Source organism: Apus apus, chromosome 17 (assembly GCF_020740795.1).
Source record: "Apus apus isolate bApuApu2 chromosome 17, bApuApu2.pri.cur, whole genome shotgun sequence".
Lineage (NCBI taxonomy): Eukaryota > Metazoa > Chordata > Aves > Apodiformes > Apodidae > Apus > Apus apus.
This window is the reverse complement of record NC_067298.1, coordinates 1,406,247-1,421,799: the sequence shown is the minus strand read 5'-3', so window position 1 is coordinate 1,421,799 and position 15,553 is coordinate 1,406,247. Positions and strand designations below refer to the sequence as shown.

At 45.0% G+C, this 15,553-nt stretch overlaps 1 protein-coding gene across 1 annotated transcript in view; it reads left to right on the top strand.

The window, feature by feature from the left end:
- Positions 1-3,386: 3,386 nt before the first annotated feature.
- Positions 3,387-15,553, top strand: part of LOC127391711 (protoheme IX farnesyltransferase, mitochondrial) — a 105,557-nt gene continuing 93,390 nt past the window's right edge. The window contains exons 1-4 of the mRNA XM_051634783.1: positions 3,387-3,485; positions 4,395-4,519; positions 6,856-7,174; positions 14,879-15,003. Of these exons, the coding sequence (XP_051490743.1) occupies positions 3,443-3,485; positions 4,395-4,519; positions 6,856-7,174; positions 14,879-15,003 (612 nt within the window). The 5' untranslated portion in view covers positions 3,387-3,442. The remainder of the gene's footprint in view (positions 3,486-4,394; positions 4,520-6,855; positions 7,175-14,878; positions 15,004-15,553) is intronic.

Sequence of the window (15,553 nt, the reverse complement as noted above, 5' to 3'; positions counted from 1 at the left end):
CCTGCTCGGAGAAGCACTTCCACAAAACGGTTAATGTGTGAGCACCCAGCACTTCCTGAGCAGTTGCTGAGGAGAAGAGATCAGTTATGCAAGCTGTTTCTTCAGTTTTAATCTGATTTCCTCCCTCTGCTCTTAATAAATCTTATTTTTATTAGATCTTTTGAGTCCTAGGCAGCTTGGGAATTTCACACAGATTTTCCAGGAAAAGAAAGACCTCTGAAAGGAGGTATGAAAAAATAAAACAGAAGGAGGCTCTGGAGATATTCAGGCAGCAATTCTCAGCTGAAAGGGCACAGGACACAGGTCCCTTTCTTCAGAGTGTCATTTTCAGGACAAAGGGCTGCTGGAAATAGCTGCAGTTGACTCTAGGTGAGAACTTGAAGGGATGAAACAAGCAGAACCAGCAGTGCCAGGGGGAGTTACAGGGATGGCTGATGTGATGGGGACCTGCAGTGGGTTGTGTAGCTCCTTTGTGAGCCTATGTGGCTGGTTGCTGCTGCCCCAAGGCAGGTCTGGGTGCTTGTTGGGGGTAATGCCCCCCACACCCCCCTCAGAACCAGCCATCCCCAGCCTCCTTGCCCTGTGCCTCCCACTGTTGGCACCAGATGTGACATCAGCTCCACATGTGATCACACCTGATTTTACACCAGGCACTCAGAAAAGCTACCTAAGGAAAAGCTGGAAGGTTTGTACTTGAAGTAAGGAATGATGGCTCCTGGTCCATTGCAGGTGGACAGCAGGCAACACAGGGCCTGCCAAAAGCTGGCACACCAGAGGGTCAGCAAAGGGCCACCTCTGACAGCTGGGAAGAGGCAGAGGTTTCCAGCTTCTGCTGATTTCCTCTGGTGTATTTGAACACTCCTTTGGGAAGGAAATCAGTCTGGCACACCACTTCAGAAAGGTTACTGAGATCTGATCTACCAGAACTACTATTTCACTTCTCCTTGGAGGCTTTAACCACTGTGTGACACCAGAATGGGGATGGTGGGAAGGGTTTGAGTTGGCTTTGTTTTGGTTTTTTTACCTGTTACCTTCCACTTGGAGTTACTTGCTGAGGGCAAGTTGTTAACAGCATGGAATTGAATTGTTTCAGCCTCTCACCTGGTACCAGTAGATTTTGCTCCTGGTTGTGGGGTTTCTGCATTTAAGAACAAAATATATCCATGCTTCAGCCTTGCATTGACCTCAAGCTTGTGCATTAGAAATGCTGATTTGTAGAACATCCCAGAAATGTCCAAAGCTACCACAAATAACTCAAGGAACTGCTCAATGTGTCATCAGGGTCATGGGACTTTCTCAGACACTGAAGCTGACTCTTCATCTCAGCAGGGACCTGTAGGGCTGAGCAGAGATTTTTTTGCTCAGTCTAGATCCCTTAAGAAGTCAGTCAACTTTCTATCTCTACAGCCTAGCCTTCAATACTGCCCTGGTTCTTCTTATCTGTTATTTCTGTGCTCCTGATGTGTCTGAGTGTCCTCCAATTTGGGCACCATTACTTCTGTTACATCCTATAACTGGATCCCCCAAAAATCAAACAGCAGTTGGGCTCCAGCTGACTGAGGTAGAATTGCATGAAGCCCCATCTTCCCCCACAGTGCATTTCTAAACCACACAGCAGCCTCAGTTCTGTGAAGGTCACCACAAGAGCAGCAGGATGCCATCTTATTTATTTTGCACTTGGCTTTCAGAGGTCCCTATCTGAAAGTACATCAAGCCTCTGTGGAGCTCTAACATCAACGCCACATGCTACGAAGCAAGGAAAATATAATATTTGTACAGTCAGACTTTTAATCATTTTCTGACAACAAATCAATCTTACAAGAAGCCTTGTTGGTGTTATGAGTGAGGGAAGGAGAGCTTTTTGAGATTAAAGTGTAATAATAGTCTGCTGCCTCCACAAATTTGCTCTTTGGTGTATCAAACCATGGCACTGTGGTGCTGAGATCTAATTAAGCCCCACCAATCAGATTTATGGCAGTGCTAACAGGAGAAAGGATCGTATAACACCGTTAATATGTGCTCCACAATTAACAGTAATGGGAGTCGTGTGGTGAAATGCCCCTTGCACCCCCTGAGCTCAGCCTGGTAGGTGCAGTGACTGTCCCTGCGGGGAAGCAGCCAGAGATAGGGAGCAAAGAAGCTGGGAGATGCTTCAGGAATCACCCAAAATGGTGCTTGGCCTTGGAGGCCCGTGCCAGATGGGTCTCCTGCAGCCCCCCGTGTGGTCTGGGACATCAGTACCAGGGCTTTTATCAACCTTTCTGGGGAGCTGAGCTTGAGGGTGGGGAGAGCTGCAGGGCTGCTGGTGACCCCTGCCAGCACCCGGGGCTCCCTGGAGCCACCAGCACTTGGTGGAGCCACCATGTGCAGACCCCAAACCTTTGGGAGCGAGACCCAAAGCCTGAGGAGCCATTTCAGGCTGAAACACAACTCTGAGCTTTGGGTACTTGTGCCTACCAATAACCCTAGGATGTTGGTTTCCGCCCCAGGAGCAGCCTCACAGTCAAAGCCAGCAGGGCACTTGTGTCCTAAATCACCATGGCTGTTTCAGGAGGAGCTGTGGCTCTGTCCTGAGGCCTCGGGGTAACATGCTCCCTAATTAGAAGAGCAGTGTTTTACCCCCTCTCCCCAGGGTGCAATTTACAGCTCAAGCAAAAGGCCACGAAAATCATGAAGCCTTAAATCCCAGCCCTGACACAGAACACTCAGCCACCTCAGCCTTCTCCTCCCAAGCTGCCCTAAAAACCCACCAGCCCTCTCTGGAACCACAGGGTGTTGTTTTTCCTTCCACGTGATGTTTTTCTTCTCTTTTTTTTTTTTTGCAGGTGTAAATTTGAGGCCAAACCCGCGGGAAGTGGCAGGAACTGGAGATGCAAACAGGCACTGCAAAGGGATATAAATATATACATAGACATGTAAGATACGTGCTGAGCAATGAGGACTCAAGGCATGAACTGAGACGCCAAGTGCTCATTCCTCCCCAAACAGACAGAGGGTGGAAAGAAACGCTTCCAAGCAGGATGTTGGTGAATGAGGGAGTGCTGTCACTCTGTCCCCCTGGCCACGATTTCAGGTGACTCCCGCAGGGATTTCAGCACCAGAGAGGGGCGAGAGGCTGAGAGGAAGATGGTTCTGAGCAAGATTTCTGTGTTACAAGTACCGGGGATGATGCTGGAAGGCATTTCAGTGACTTACAGGCTCCGGCTCCTGGGCTTGAGCTCCGAAGGAGGGCCCGGCGGGGCATGAGGGCCCGGCGGGGCGGGAGGCCCCGGGAGGCCCCGGGAGGCCCCGGGAGGCCCCGGGAGGCCCGTCCCCGCTCCCCGCCCGCTCCCGCCCCGCGGCCGCCGTACCGGAAGCCGCCACCCGGAAGCCGTTTGGAGGTCAAGGCGGGCAAGATGGCGGCGCCCAGGCGGTGAGGGGACAGGGCGGCGGGAGCGGCGCCATGAGCGCGGCCCGGGGCTGCGGGCCGGCCCGGGGCCTGGCAGGTAGCGCGGGGGGTGGGGAGGGCAGGGAGCCGGGCTGAGCCCCCTGGGGCTGTGGGGGGAGCCGGGGGCTGGGCTGTGAGGGGGTCCTGGGGCTGTGAGGGGGTCCTGGGGCTGTGAGGGGATGCACAGGGTGCTGGGGCTGTGAGGGGATGCACAGGGTGTTGGGCTGTGAGGGGATGCACAGGGTGCTGGGCTGTGAGGGGATGCACAGGGTGCTGGGGCTGTGAGGGGATGCACAGGGTGCTGGGGCTGTGAGGGGATGCACAGGGTGTTGGGCTGTGAGGGGATGCACAGGGTGCTGGGCTGTGAGGGGATGCACAGGGTGCTGGGGCTGCTCTGAGGGGATGCACAGAGCCTGTGTGTCTGTGTGTGTCCCTCTGTCTCGGGACATGGGTGTCCTATTGTACAGGGGTGTCCTCTTGGTGCCTTTGGCTTCAGGTGCTGCCCCGGGTCAGCTGCTTCCTTTCAGAGCTGCTGGGGCCCTTTCTCCAGGATCATGTTAATTAAGGCACGTGCCCCATCCCTGGCAGTGCTGAAGGGCAGGTTGGATGGGGCTTGGAGCAGCCTGGGCTGGTGGGAGGGGTCCCTGCCCATGCAGGGGGGTTGGATCTAGATGGTCTTTAAGGTCCCTTCCAACCCAAATGAGTCTGTGATTCTATGATGCAGAGGTAGTCATGGAACAATAAATTAAAAGTGCATCTCAGGGGACCTGGGAAACCAGGGGGAAAACCCCAATCCACTGGGACAAGCCTGCACCTTCAGTTCTTTCCCCCGGAACCTTCACACCTGGTTCTCCCCCAACCCCTGAGCAGCCCCGGTCCCCCTTTGCACTTTAGTGGGAGCTGGAAGCAAACTCAGTGGCAGAGAAGGAACTGGAGTCTAATGTTCTGTTGTTTTTTGTTTGAAAAGGATTGTTTCTCTGGCACCTGAGGAGCCCTGGCACACGGCAGATCCCGTGCCCGTTTCTGCACCTGTGCCACGTGGCCAATGACAGACTGTTTACATTTCAGTACTTTAACTTTCTCAAACGAATGGTAAGTCAGGAAATGTATTTACCCCGTGCTACTCATTCTTTTCTTTCCTCCTGTGTCATGCCTCCAAGTGTTGATTAGTTGATAAAAATAATTGTTTTCATATCTACCAAGTTCAGGCAATTCCAGGCACCTCCTTTGTTGATTGCACTGGGGGGGTCAGCACTTGGTTGCTAAAACATCTGAGGTTGGAGACATCCCAGTGTGACAAGGACAGTGGCTTCTGCCACAGGGTGTCCCCTGCCTGATGGTGGCTTTCTGTGCCCTTCAAGTGGAGAGCTTGTCTCATGCTGAGAAATGTGAAAGGAAATTATTTTCCAGGTTGTTATTTGTTAAAATGCCAAGAAGCAAACCAGAGTTTGGGCACCAGTCATGCAGGGTGGAACTCACTTGTGGAGGTAGCGTGGACAGTGTGTCCTCAGCAGGTTGCTGATGACAAGAAGCTGGGAGGATTGGCTGATCCACCTGAAGGCTGTGCAGCCATTCAGTGAGATCTTGACAGACTGGAGAGCTGGGCAAAGAACCTAATGAGGTTCAACAAGAACAAGTGTCGAGTCTTGCACCTGGGGAGGAGTGACACCAGGGCAGGTTAGGAGCTGACCTGCTAGAGAGCAGCTTCGTGGAGAAGGACCTTGGGGTCCTGGGGGACAAGAAGTTATCCGTGGGGCAGCAATGTGCCCTTGTGAGCAAGAAGGCCAGTGGTCTCCTGGGGTGCATTAAGAGGAGTGTCTCCAGAAGGTCAAGGGAGGTTCTTCTCCCCCTCTACTCTGCCCTAGTAAGACCAGATCTGGAGTCTTGTGACCAGTTCTGGGCTCCCTACTTCCAGAGGGACAGGGATCTACTTGAGAGAGTCCAACAAAGACTATGAGGATGATGAAGGGACTGGAACACCTTCCTTATGAGGAAAGGCTGAGAGACCTGGGGCTGTTCAATCTGGAGAAGACAGAGAGGGGACTTTATTAATATTCACAGATATCTGCAGGGTGGGTGTCAAGATGGAAGGGCCAGGCTCTGTTCAGTGGTGCCTGTGATAGGACGAGGGGCAAGGGGCACAAACAAACACAGGAAGTTCCAGCTCAACATGAGGAGAAACTTCTTTCCTGTGAGGGTGACAGAGCCCTGGGACAGGCTGCCCAGAGAGGCTGTGGAGTCTCCTTCTCTGCAGACATTTACACCTGCCTGGACACGTTCCTGTGTGATGTACTCTGGGTGATCCTGCTCTGGCAGGGGGGTTGGGCTGGGTGATCTTTCCAGGTCCCTTCCAACCCCTGGGATTCTGTGTGTTCTGAATTAACAGTTATCAGTTAATTTGAATAAAAACTCCTGAGCTCATTAACCTAATGGATTACATGCTATAGTGTGCTGTTAGTTTTAGGTGTTAACAGAGCTGTATTTATCATTGAAACCCTTGAAATTGCATCTTCTTTGAGCACTCGTGTTGCTTTTAAGAGGGTGGCAGCAAAAGCCATATTTTACTTTTGTTTCCTTGTTGATTTGAGCTGTGCTCACATCACTCATTCACAGCTGAAGTTTCAGATTCCTCTTCCTCATTATAATTATTAACGTGTAAATGACCCGTTAAAAGCTTAGTCTTTTTATGCCTGTCCCTGTGCTTGAAATATAAAGTATTTTAGGAAAGAAAATCTAATGACAGGAGAAGCCAAGTGCTTGTCTTCTTCGTCTGTGTTTTATTCTGTAAGAGTCCTAAAAGAGAAGAAGCAGCTGCCTCCTACCTTGCCTTTCAATAGATATTCTTTGGAACTGCTGCTGAAAATTGTGAAGTCTGGTAAATTAGCATGGACTTTGGGATAAATAGTAGTAGCCTAATGTGGGAGATGATTTTATATCATTGGAGGTAAATTTTGTTTGCTGAAATTTTCTGATATTTTTGGGCATATCTTAAAGATGCACAGAGTTTAGTGCTTAAAAAACATGATTAATGCAGTTGGGAAATGAAAAGCTGCCTTTGGGATCTCTCATTCAGCTTGGGAAATGTTTCAGCATGTGAATTTATAGAATCATAGAATGGTTTGGGTTGGAAAGGACCTTAAAGATCATCTAGATCCAACCCCCTGCATGGGCAGGGACACCTCCCACCAGCCCAGGTTGCTCCAAGCCCCATCCAACCTGCCCTTCAACACTGCCAGGGATGGGGCAGCCACAGCTTCCCTGGGCAGAGTTAAGTGTTTGAAATTCAGGCTAACTCAGTCATGTCATAATAGGGAAGAATTCTCCTAACAATAGGACTAATATTATAATGTAATTGATGTTGTTAATAACCTGAAATGGACAGAAATATCATCTTAACTATTCATCTCAACATTTCTCCTTCTATTTAGTATGTAACACAATGCAACAAAGACCTCAGCCAGCGAGTCAAACCCAAGTCAGATCCAGTTCCATCTCCTTTTCGTGAGCTTCAGCAGTTAGATCAAGAGAAAAAGGTTATACACAAGATCAGACCAATTTCACCTGTTCCTCAGCCTCTGTCTGAGCCATCAAGCAGAAATGGGTTGAGAGAAGCGGAGTCAGCTGCAGAAACTGAAGATTCAGCAGTAAGAGCAGAAGCCAAAGAGGACAGACAATGGAAAGAAATGAAGCTACAGCTGGATGATTTACCAGGAATTTTGGCACGATTGTCCAAAATTAAGCTGACAGGTACAGCTGGGCTTTCTTTACCCTTTTGTACATCCTCTTTATATCAGAGTTCCTCAGTGTGTTACTGGTATGTGTAGGTTTTTGTGGGTAATTCCCGCTCCCTGTGTCAATTCCATCCAATGTGAGCAGGGAAAATCGGGTTTTATGGAAGCATTTAATAGTTTTCCCTTGAAATTTGTTTAAAAACAGGGAGGAGGAGCTTGCATTGCATTGTCAGGGAGAGTTAGGGAACCCAAAGAAAGTGTGGTCACAAAAAAATGGGGTAGGAAGAGAATTGACAAATGTTGTGTCAAGTCGTTAAAGTTGTCTTGATTATGTTTGCCAATATTCTGGCTCATTTTCTTGCCTTTCACTTTCGTACTGCTTATTGTGAAATTGGTGGTAAAAGTACCAGTAAAGATAATTAAAGATAATTCAACTCATTTCCTGTCTTATAAAAGAAAATGTTGGAGTGAGCGTCTTCAACCCAGCAGTTTGTCTTGTAGCCTAACAGCATTCTTCCCTTACTCTGGGGGTAATACTTAACAACTATAAATAATTTCTTTGTCAGTGGGTAGTGCTTTCACACTTTTATATGTAATTAAACTCTAATGATCTGACAGAAGACTTGCATCTTGTCTGGGCCAGGGCCAAGAACAGAGGCAGAGTTTCCTAGGTCCCGACTGTGATGGTCTCTCCAGTGGGTGAAATTTAATCTTGGTCACAAAACTGTTCTTCATTGCCATAACAACTTACCATAAAAATCCTGAATTCAAGTTTACTTTTTGGAACTTTGTGTTGCAATATAGAAGTTTTCATTGGTTGTTTTCTCCATGGGAAAACTGTGCTGCCCACATGCAGTGTCCAGTGGTTATTGAGGTTTTTCTCTAATAAAAAGCCTTCAAGTTCTTAGTGTTGATGAGGCATCTCATGCTTTGGACTTGGCAAAACTGATCTTGCCTGTATCAGTTTTGTGTAGTTCTTGGATTTTATTATTTTTTTATTTTTTTCAAAAGAAACATAAATTCTCTAAGATCAGTTTTTAAGTTACAAGTGACACACAACTCAATTCCTTTCACCCATGAAGTTCTGATAGACCTCATATCCTGTGGGGGTTTTTTGGCAGCCTCTTTATTTATGCTTCTTAGAGTATGAAATAACAAAAAACCAAACTCTGCATTATGCTAAAATGGGACTTCCTTGTGCCCTTTCCTTTTCCTGCTGCTGAAGTAAAGAGAATGTTTGTATCTGAACTGTAATTCACCTTTGAAAGGAAATGAGTGGAGCTGTTCCTGTGCCCTCCTGCAAACTGCAGCTCTCGTGGCTCTGCTGTTAGAAGCTCTGCCTTCCCAACAGGACAAGATTTTTGTTTGTACTCTTTTGCCATAGAAAACAATAGGGGAACTTCTAATTACTTGTCTCATAACCTACCTTTTTGTGTTCAGTTTCCATCCTTTTCCTCCTCTGTGCTGTTCTCTGGCTGCTGTCTCCACACCTGGGTCTTACCGTCCAGGCACTGGACAAGCTAATGCATTTGTCTGATTAAGGTTTCAGAATTATAATTGTCTTTTTTTTTTTTTTTTTAACTAATATTCATGTGTTCTGAAAACAGGAGAGAGGGGAAGGTACGGGAATAGGAGGAAATCCAAACAATTTATAATGCATCCACATTAAGAATTTCAGGTTGTCTCATCTTAGGATCATGGAATGTTTTGGGTTGGAAGGGACCTTAAAGACCATCCAGTTCCAACCCCCTGCATGGGCAGGGACACCTCCCACCAGACCAGGTTGCTCCAAGCCCCATCCAACCTGCCCTTCAACACTGCCAGGGATGGGGCAGCCACAGCTTCCCTGGGCAACCTGGGCCAGGGTCTCACCACCCTTACAATGAAGAATTTCCTCCTGATCTCTAACCTAAATCTCTCCTCTTTCAGTTTAAGATCATTACCCCTTGTCCTCTCACTATAAACCCTTGTTAAAAGTCCCTCCCCAGCTTTCCTGTAGCCCCTTCAGGCACTGTGAAGGCTGCTAAGAGGTCCCTCTGGAGCCTTCTCTTCTCCAGGCTGAACAGCCCCAACTCCCTCAGCCCTCAGATCTTAAATTTATCTTCAAGTTCACACTTCAGTGATGTTTTACCCAGTAGTCACCGATGAAAATTAAGAGCTTTATTCAAAAACACAGGAAAATTAAACTTCAGTTTTTAATTTGGGGGAAGTGTGATGAAATGCTGAGTATTCTCATTAGAAATGTTCTGGTGGATGCTGGTGCAGTAAAGGATGCCTTGCATGTTAGTCCTCTGGTGGGGACAGCCAGCTAGATGTACAGCACCTTATGTGGCACCTAGGGACGTAGCAAACTTCACTGCTAATTTCTAAACAGCTGTAGAATTTTTAATCTAACTTCCCTTGAGGAGGGGACTGTGTCTTGGAACATATCTCTGTTTCTACTATGCCTGGAAGAGTCCTGACTCCAGGCTTCTGGAGCAGAGACCTCCTTCAGAAAGCCATACCAGAGCCCGTATGTTTCAAGTATTTATTTACCTTTCTTTTATCCTGTATTTTAATATACCACAATTAGCATTTTAATTTGTCTTCAGAAACTTGATAATTGCTTTCTGAAGATTCCTTTTCATTCACAGGTGTGTATTAACAGGTTGTTGTTTACCCAGGGATCATGTGCAAAACCCCAGTCTGTCCCTTGAGGTCTGTCTTTTAAGGCCTCATTGCAAAGCACTTCTACCTTCCAACTCTTCCAAGCTGTTTGAGACTTTTGCTACTCTTTTTTTCAAAGAATGTTTTAATAGTCAATGCATTAAAGCATGGTGAATATCTTTGTTTCTGTGCTGATTACTGGAGACTTGTTTCACATCTCACCAGAGCAAGTTCTGCACTTGGTATCTTGCTATGGTTCAGTGTGTGAAGTATCCATACATCAAATTGTATAGTGCATGTTATGGGCAGAATCACAAGACTAATATAACCAGTTCTTTGAGGCCCATACATTTGTTAGATACTTGTTTTTAAGGTGAAGATTTATATATCATTTTGATGGCCACCTGATCACTAGGAGCTCCTTCCACAGGTGGGAGGATGTGGGCATTCTCCAATCTTTAAAATTCTTTTGAAGACAGATTTGGGAGCATCTGTGCTTTAGTTTTAAAGTATTTTTGGAAATATGGGAATTTTTGCACAGAGCAAACATGTTTCATTAATTGAAACAGGAGATTCTGGCTTAACATAAGGAAAAAAAAAAGTTTGTCATGAGGACAGTCCAACTGTGGAGCAGGTTGCCCAGAGAGGATGTAAAAATTCCATCCTTGGAGATAACAAAGCCCTAAGGGGCCTGGCCTGAACTCAGGGTTAACCCTGCTTTGGGCAGAGGGTTGGACTTGGTGGTCACATGAGGTCCCTTCCAGTCTGATTTACTCTGTGTTGTTGCTGGACTATGTTAGAAAAATCCCAGGAGTAAAGGCTGCCAGCTACAAAACTGGGCATGGCTTCTGTGACAGGGACTCACTGACCACGTGTAACATTTGCAAGGTGGACAAATGTTAACTTATGAGCATTTTCAACCTTGGAGACTGAAGTAGGGCCTTTTTTTTTTTTTATTTCCCCATTTAATAAAATAATCCTGTTTTATTTTCTAGAAAACAGCTGGAATTTATGGGATATGAGTTTGTGACTGTGCATTAGTGTTGCTCTGGCATGAAATTGTTGAGCTGGAAATCAGAAGCCTGAGGCATTTGCTGCTGAATTGTGATGTAATCATGAATATCCTGCTTCATCTCTGTGTCTGTTCAGTGTTGGTAAAAGGCAGATGATGTGTCTCCTGCTTGGCACAAGGACTCTTGAGTGTCACCAAACCACTGCATAACGGAGCAACAATAACTAAACAAGGTGCCTACATTGTGTTCATAGGCCTAAAAATCTGGTAACAGCCTCTCCAGTAAAAAAAAAAAACAGACATGTCCTTCAGTGGAGATCCAGTACATTTCCATTTTATTCTGGAATAATGACATGTATTATGGCAGTTATGCTCTGAATGGGAGCTTTAATATAGCCCAGACCTTTGACAAAGATCTATTACTAGTCACTGTTTGGGTTATTACTAGTCTACATTTATTCTCAGTTCTAAATATATTTCATATACCTGTCAAAGTAGTTTTCATTTGGTAATTGCTAAACCAATAACTATTATCCTATCAAGGAAACAAAGCTCAGTAGTGGTAGCTTTCTGGCAGTTGCTACAAGGAAAACCAACCAAATAAAACCAAAGTGTTATTTGCAGATTTTTTTTCCAAGCATTTAAAAATTGTTTGATGGTAAAAAGAGACTTACCTGCTCTGTTCATGATGTTGCACTTGAGTGTTACAGGATGTGATGCAGGGACTTGTTTCAAAATATTGTCCCAAATTTAAGTTTGCTCCAGGAGTTTGGCCTTTAGTGTGCAGGTTATCATCTACAGCAAAGCTTAGATGTGTCTGCCCCAAACAAGTATAAGTTTAGAAAGTAAACATTGGTCAAACATGTAGCACTAGCTTTCCAGAAACTGATGTCTGAAGACTCTGGAAGGAAAATTCCATCAGCTCTTGGAATGCTGGTTTCCTTTAAGGAGTATATAAACATTTGTAGTAAAGCAGTGAAATTGTTTCTTCAAGTAGAAATGCATTTGCTTTTGTCCTATAGGTACTGACAGTTCTTCAGTACAGGGGTAGAAAGAAAATCTAAAGCTCAGCTGGTTTGCTTTTACCTTCTATGGTTTTGTTTTGGTTTGGGTTCATTTTAATAGGACATAAACAAAATATGGCCTGGTGATTGGCATGCTGAAAATACTGTCTTATGGGGACAGGCTGGGAGAGTTGGGGTGTTCAGCCTGCAGAAGAGAAGGCTCCAGGGAGACCTTAGAGCACCTTCCAGTGCCTGAAGGGGCTCCAGGAAAGCTGGGGAGGGACTTTTCTACAAGTTCTGGTAGTGAGAGGACAAGGGATTTTAAGCTGGAAGAGGGGAGATTTAGGTTAGATATTAGGAATAAATTCTTTAGTGTGAGGGTGAGACCCTGGCCCAGGTTGCCCAGGGAAGCTGTGGCTGCCCCATCCCTGGCAGTGTTGAAGGGCAGGTTGGATGGGGCTTGGAGCAGCCTGGGCTGGTGGGAGGTGTCCCTGCTCATGCAGGGGGGTTGGATCTAGATGATCTTTAAGGTCCCTTCCAACTCAAACCAGTCTGGGATTCTGTGATTCTATGAAATAACAGGAATTTATAAAGCTGAAGAGGAATATAAAGAATACTGTACACTACAGACTTTTTGAAGACTGTTTTAATGCTAGAAACATCATAATTCACTCTTTTTGTCACTGATCCATTAATTTCTTTTTCATTTACATTGAAATTGGAGACAAGTGTTCCTTGTTAATTGTTCTAAAAGCTAAAATTGTTTAAAAGACTGAAAATTATGTTTAGGCTGAGATCATAAGTTTTAATCCCAGCTTCTTTTGGAGAAGCTTATTTAATGCCAACTCTCATTAACAAATCTTGAAAGGATCAATTCCATCTATTATGCAATAAGGTGAAGTTAATTTGGCCCCTAAAGCACTAAACTAACAGGGATTAAAAACCAAACAGAGTCAATGACCTCACTCCCTTGATGTGATTTCAATTAAATATACTTTTCTTCCATGAGGGAAGTAGAAGAGTAAATTATTGCTTCCACAGTAAAAGAAAATAAACTTCCCAATCCAAAGGGAACATTTTCTTATTATTTACTCTTAACGTGTTGCACTTGAACTGCTGGTGATGAGAGAAGCAGGGGATGCCTCATGGTCACTGCCCAAACAGCTCAAATACCTGTTCCAGTGGGATAAGTGAGGGGATGTACTACAGGCTTTTTTTAATGAGATCCTGGTAAGTCACACTGAAATGTCTGGCTAAAATTAATCTGGAGAAATCAATGGAGATTTAATTAGCACTGTGGCTGTACAGTATTAGAATTTCTTTGAGGTCAGTGTAATGGTAATGTTACACTGACTGTTTGCCAATCTGCTCCACCTTCCTTCTTCAGCAAATGAGTTGGTGTTTTCCCATAATAAATTGGTGTAAAGTGCTCTCTAAGATAAGTTTTAATTAAATTCCTGTCTAGAAGTGCACGTGTGATTTATTATGCAAAAAAAAAAAATGCAATCACTCTTAGAAATGCAAACGCCACTGCTTTGCTGTCAGCTTTTCTGGGTGGTTTTTAACACTAGCATTTGTAAGACAATGCATTTGATATTTTCTTGTGGGCTCTACTAAGAAGGATCCAAGAGTATTGAAGTAATGAAGATGCCGTTCCTTTTATATAATAAATGGGGTCCAGACTTTCAGAAATGGTCAGCACCTGCCTGTGTGGGGCTGCAGAGTTTGTGGTTGCTTCACAGCTTCTCAGAGGAGTAAGGCCTCGTTGTGGCTTCACTGGATTTTAGAAGTATTATATATTATGCATAATATTATAATAATATTCAGTTGTCATTGGATTTGAATACTTAGAGCAAAGTTTTGATAAGCAGCAAGTATTCTTCACTGTCTTTTTAGGATTAAATCCTAAGGTTCTTATGCAAGCATAGTTCTTAACATTAGCACTTTGCCTGTGCCTCGTTGCTGGCCTGTCTCTGCCATGACATTCAATTTTTCATCTCAAGTAACACTGCTTAGTAGATAATCCAGGTATTTTCAGTCAGCAAAGGTTATTTATTTGTCATTTAACTTCAGACAAACAGGAGACTTTGTAGGAATCAGAAAGATAAGCACATTTAGATTCATTGATTTGGGCTAGCTGAGGTCTGGAACATGGAATTACATGCAAAATATTATTTAAATACTTTCTGTTTAATAACTGCTAATTTGAGATTGGAAGGTTCAAGCTCAAGACCAAGATATTCAGTAAATGTGCTGACTTTTATAGAATAAGAAATTTGTCATGTAATATTATTTCTTGCCAAAGGTTAGGTTTGTAAGATCTGTAATTTGGATGATTACAAATATTAGGAGTGAGACTTGGGTAACTTTGATTTTAAGGATGTGATTTGCAGAACTGTACTAAACTTACAATTTTGGATGACAAAACTGAAATTGATTTTTATTAATCCACTCAATTTTTGAGGCCTTTAAATGTTGCTAGTCCTCTGTGATGACATGATTGTACCTTCTGCCTGAAGTGGCTATATCAGGTGGGAACAGGGGTGTTACTGGCCCCACCAGCTGCAGCCTGCACACCCTGCACCTCTCTTTGACTTTCTGCACTATTGAAGTTCCTACTATAATTTGATATAATGGAAATCTCTTAGTTCAGGGTTGTTTTTACTGTTTTTCTTCCATGTTAGGTTTTGCAAGGGCATTAGAGTTGCTGGAACAAATGTATCTCATGTATGTGTTGCATGAGGCAGTTTGATCCTGCAGCAAATCCTTGAAATAGGGAATACAGACATAAGTTTTACTCTCACCTCTTGTAACGTGCTGATGCTTTTGGGTTTCTCATGTCCTCCCTGACAACTTTTCTTCTCAACTTTGCCTTCCTTCTGTAGAGCATTAGTGTTAATTGTACTCAGTTCATGAAGCTGCTTTGATCCATAAAAGTAGTCAAAAGTTAATCTGCACAGGAGTTCTTGTAGGTTTTAAAAGCCTTAACTCTAGTGGTGTGTAGAAAGGAGATTGTTTCTTGTTGGTGCCTTGAACTGTGCTCTCACTTGCCTTGCAGCTCTGGTGGTGAGCACTGCATCTGCTGGCTTTGCTATGGCCCCAGTCCCTTTTGACCTGACCTGTTTCCTGCTTGCCTCCCTTGGAACTGGACTGGCATCCTGTGCTGCCAACTCCATCAACCAGGTCAGTCCATCTCTTCATCTGTACCACAAACTGGTGGTGTCCTGGCTTCTGCAGTGGTGTCAGGGGGTGGCTTGGAGGGCTGTGCCATCAGCTGCCACACGAGCTCTGAGCCAGTGACACTGCCAAAGGAATGTATGTCAAGAATTGAAGTGTAGTTGCTAGGCAGTGTATTTATTCAGAACTGAGTTGATGAGGTTTTAAGCCTCCCAATAATAATGTTTATCTTGATAATACCAAGCCTGGGTCACTGAAATGGCAGAGGAAGAGCTGTGCCATTGGAGTATAAGAATAGCTATGGGGGCTCTAGCCTCAGGGGGCCTGGTTCCTGGGGGGCATCATTGCATGACCTTGTTCAGAGAGCAGCTCAGAGCACCTTTCTAAAGTGAGTGGGACTTGGGCAGGGTTTGTGCTTCTGTCCAGGCAGGAACTGGGGTATCTCCTGCACATCTGCAAAACGTACTGAAAATTCTCTCATGTGGTAGCTGTTTCATGCTGGAGATGTTCCAGGTGCTTGAACCTGAGCTTCCTTGCATGTGTGAACGTGCCCGTG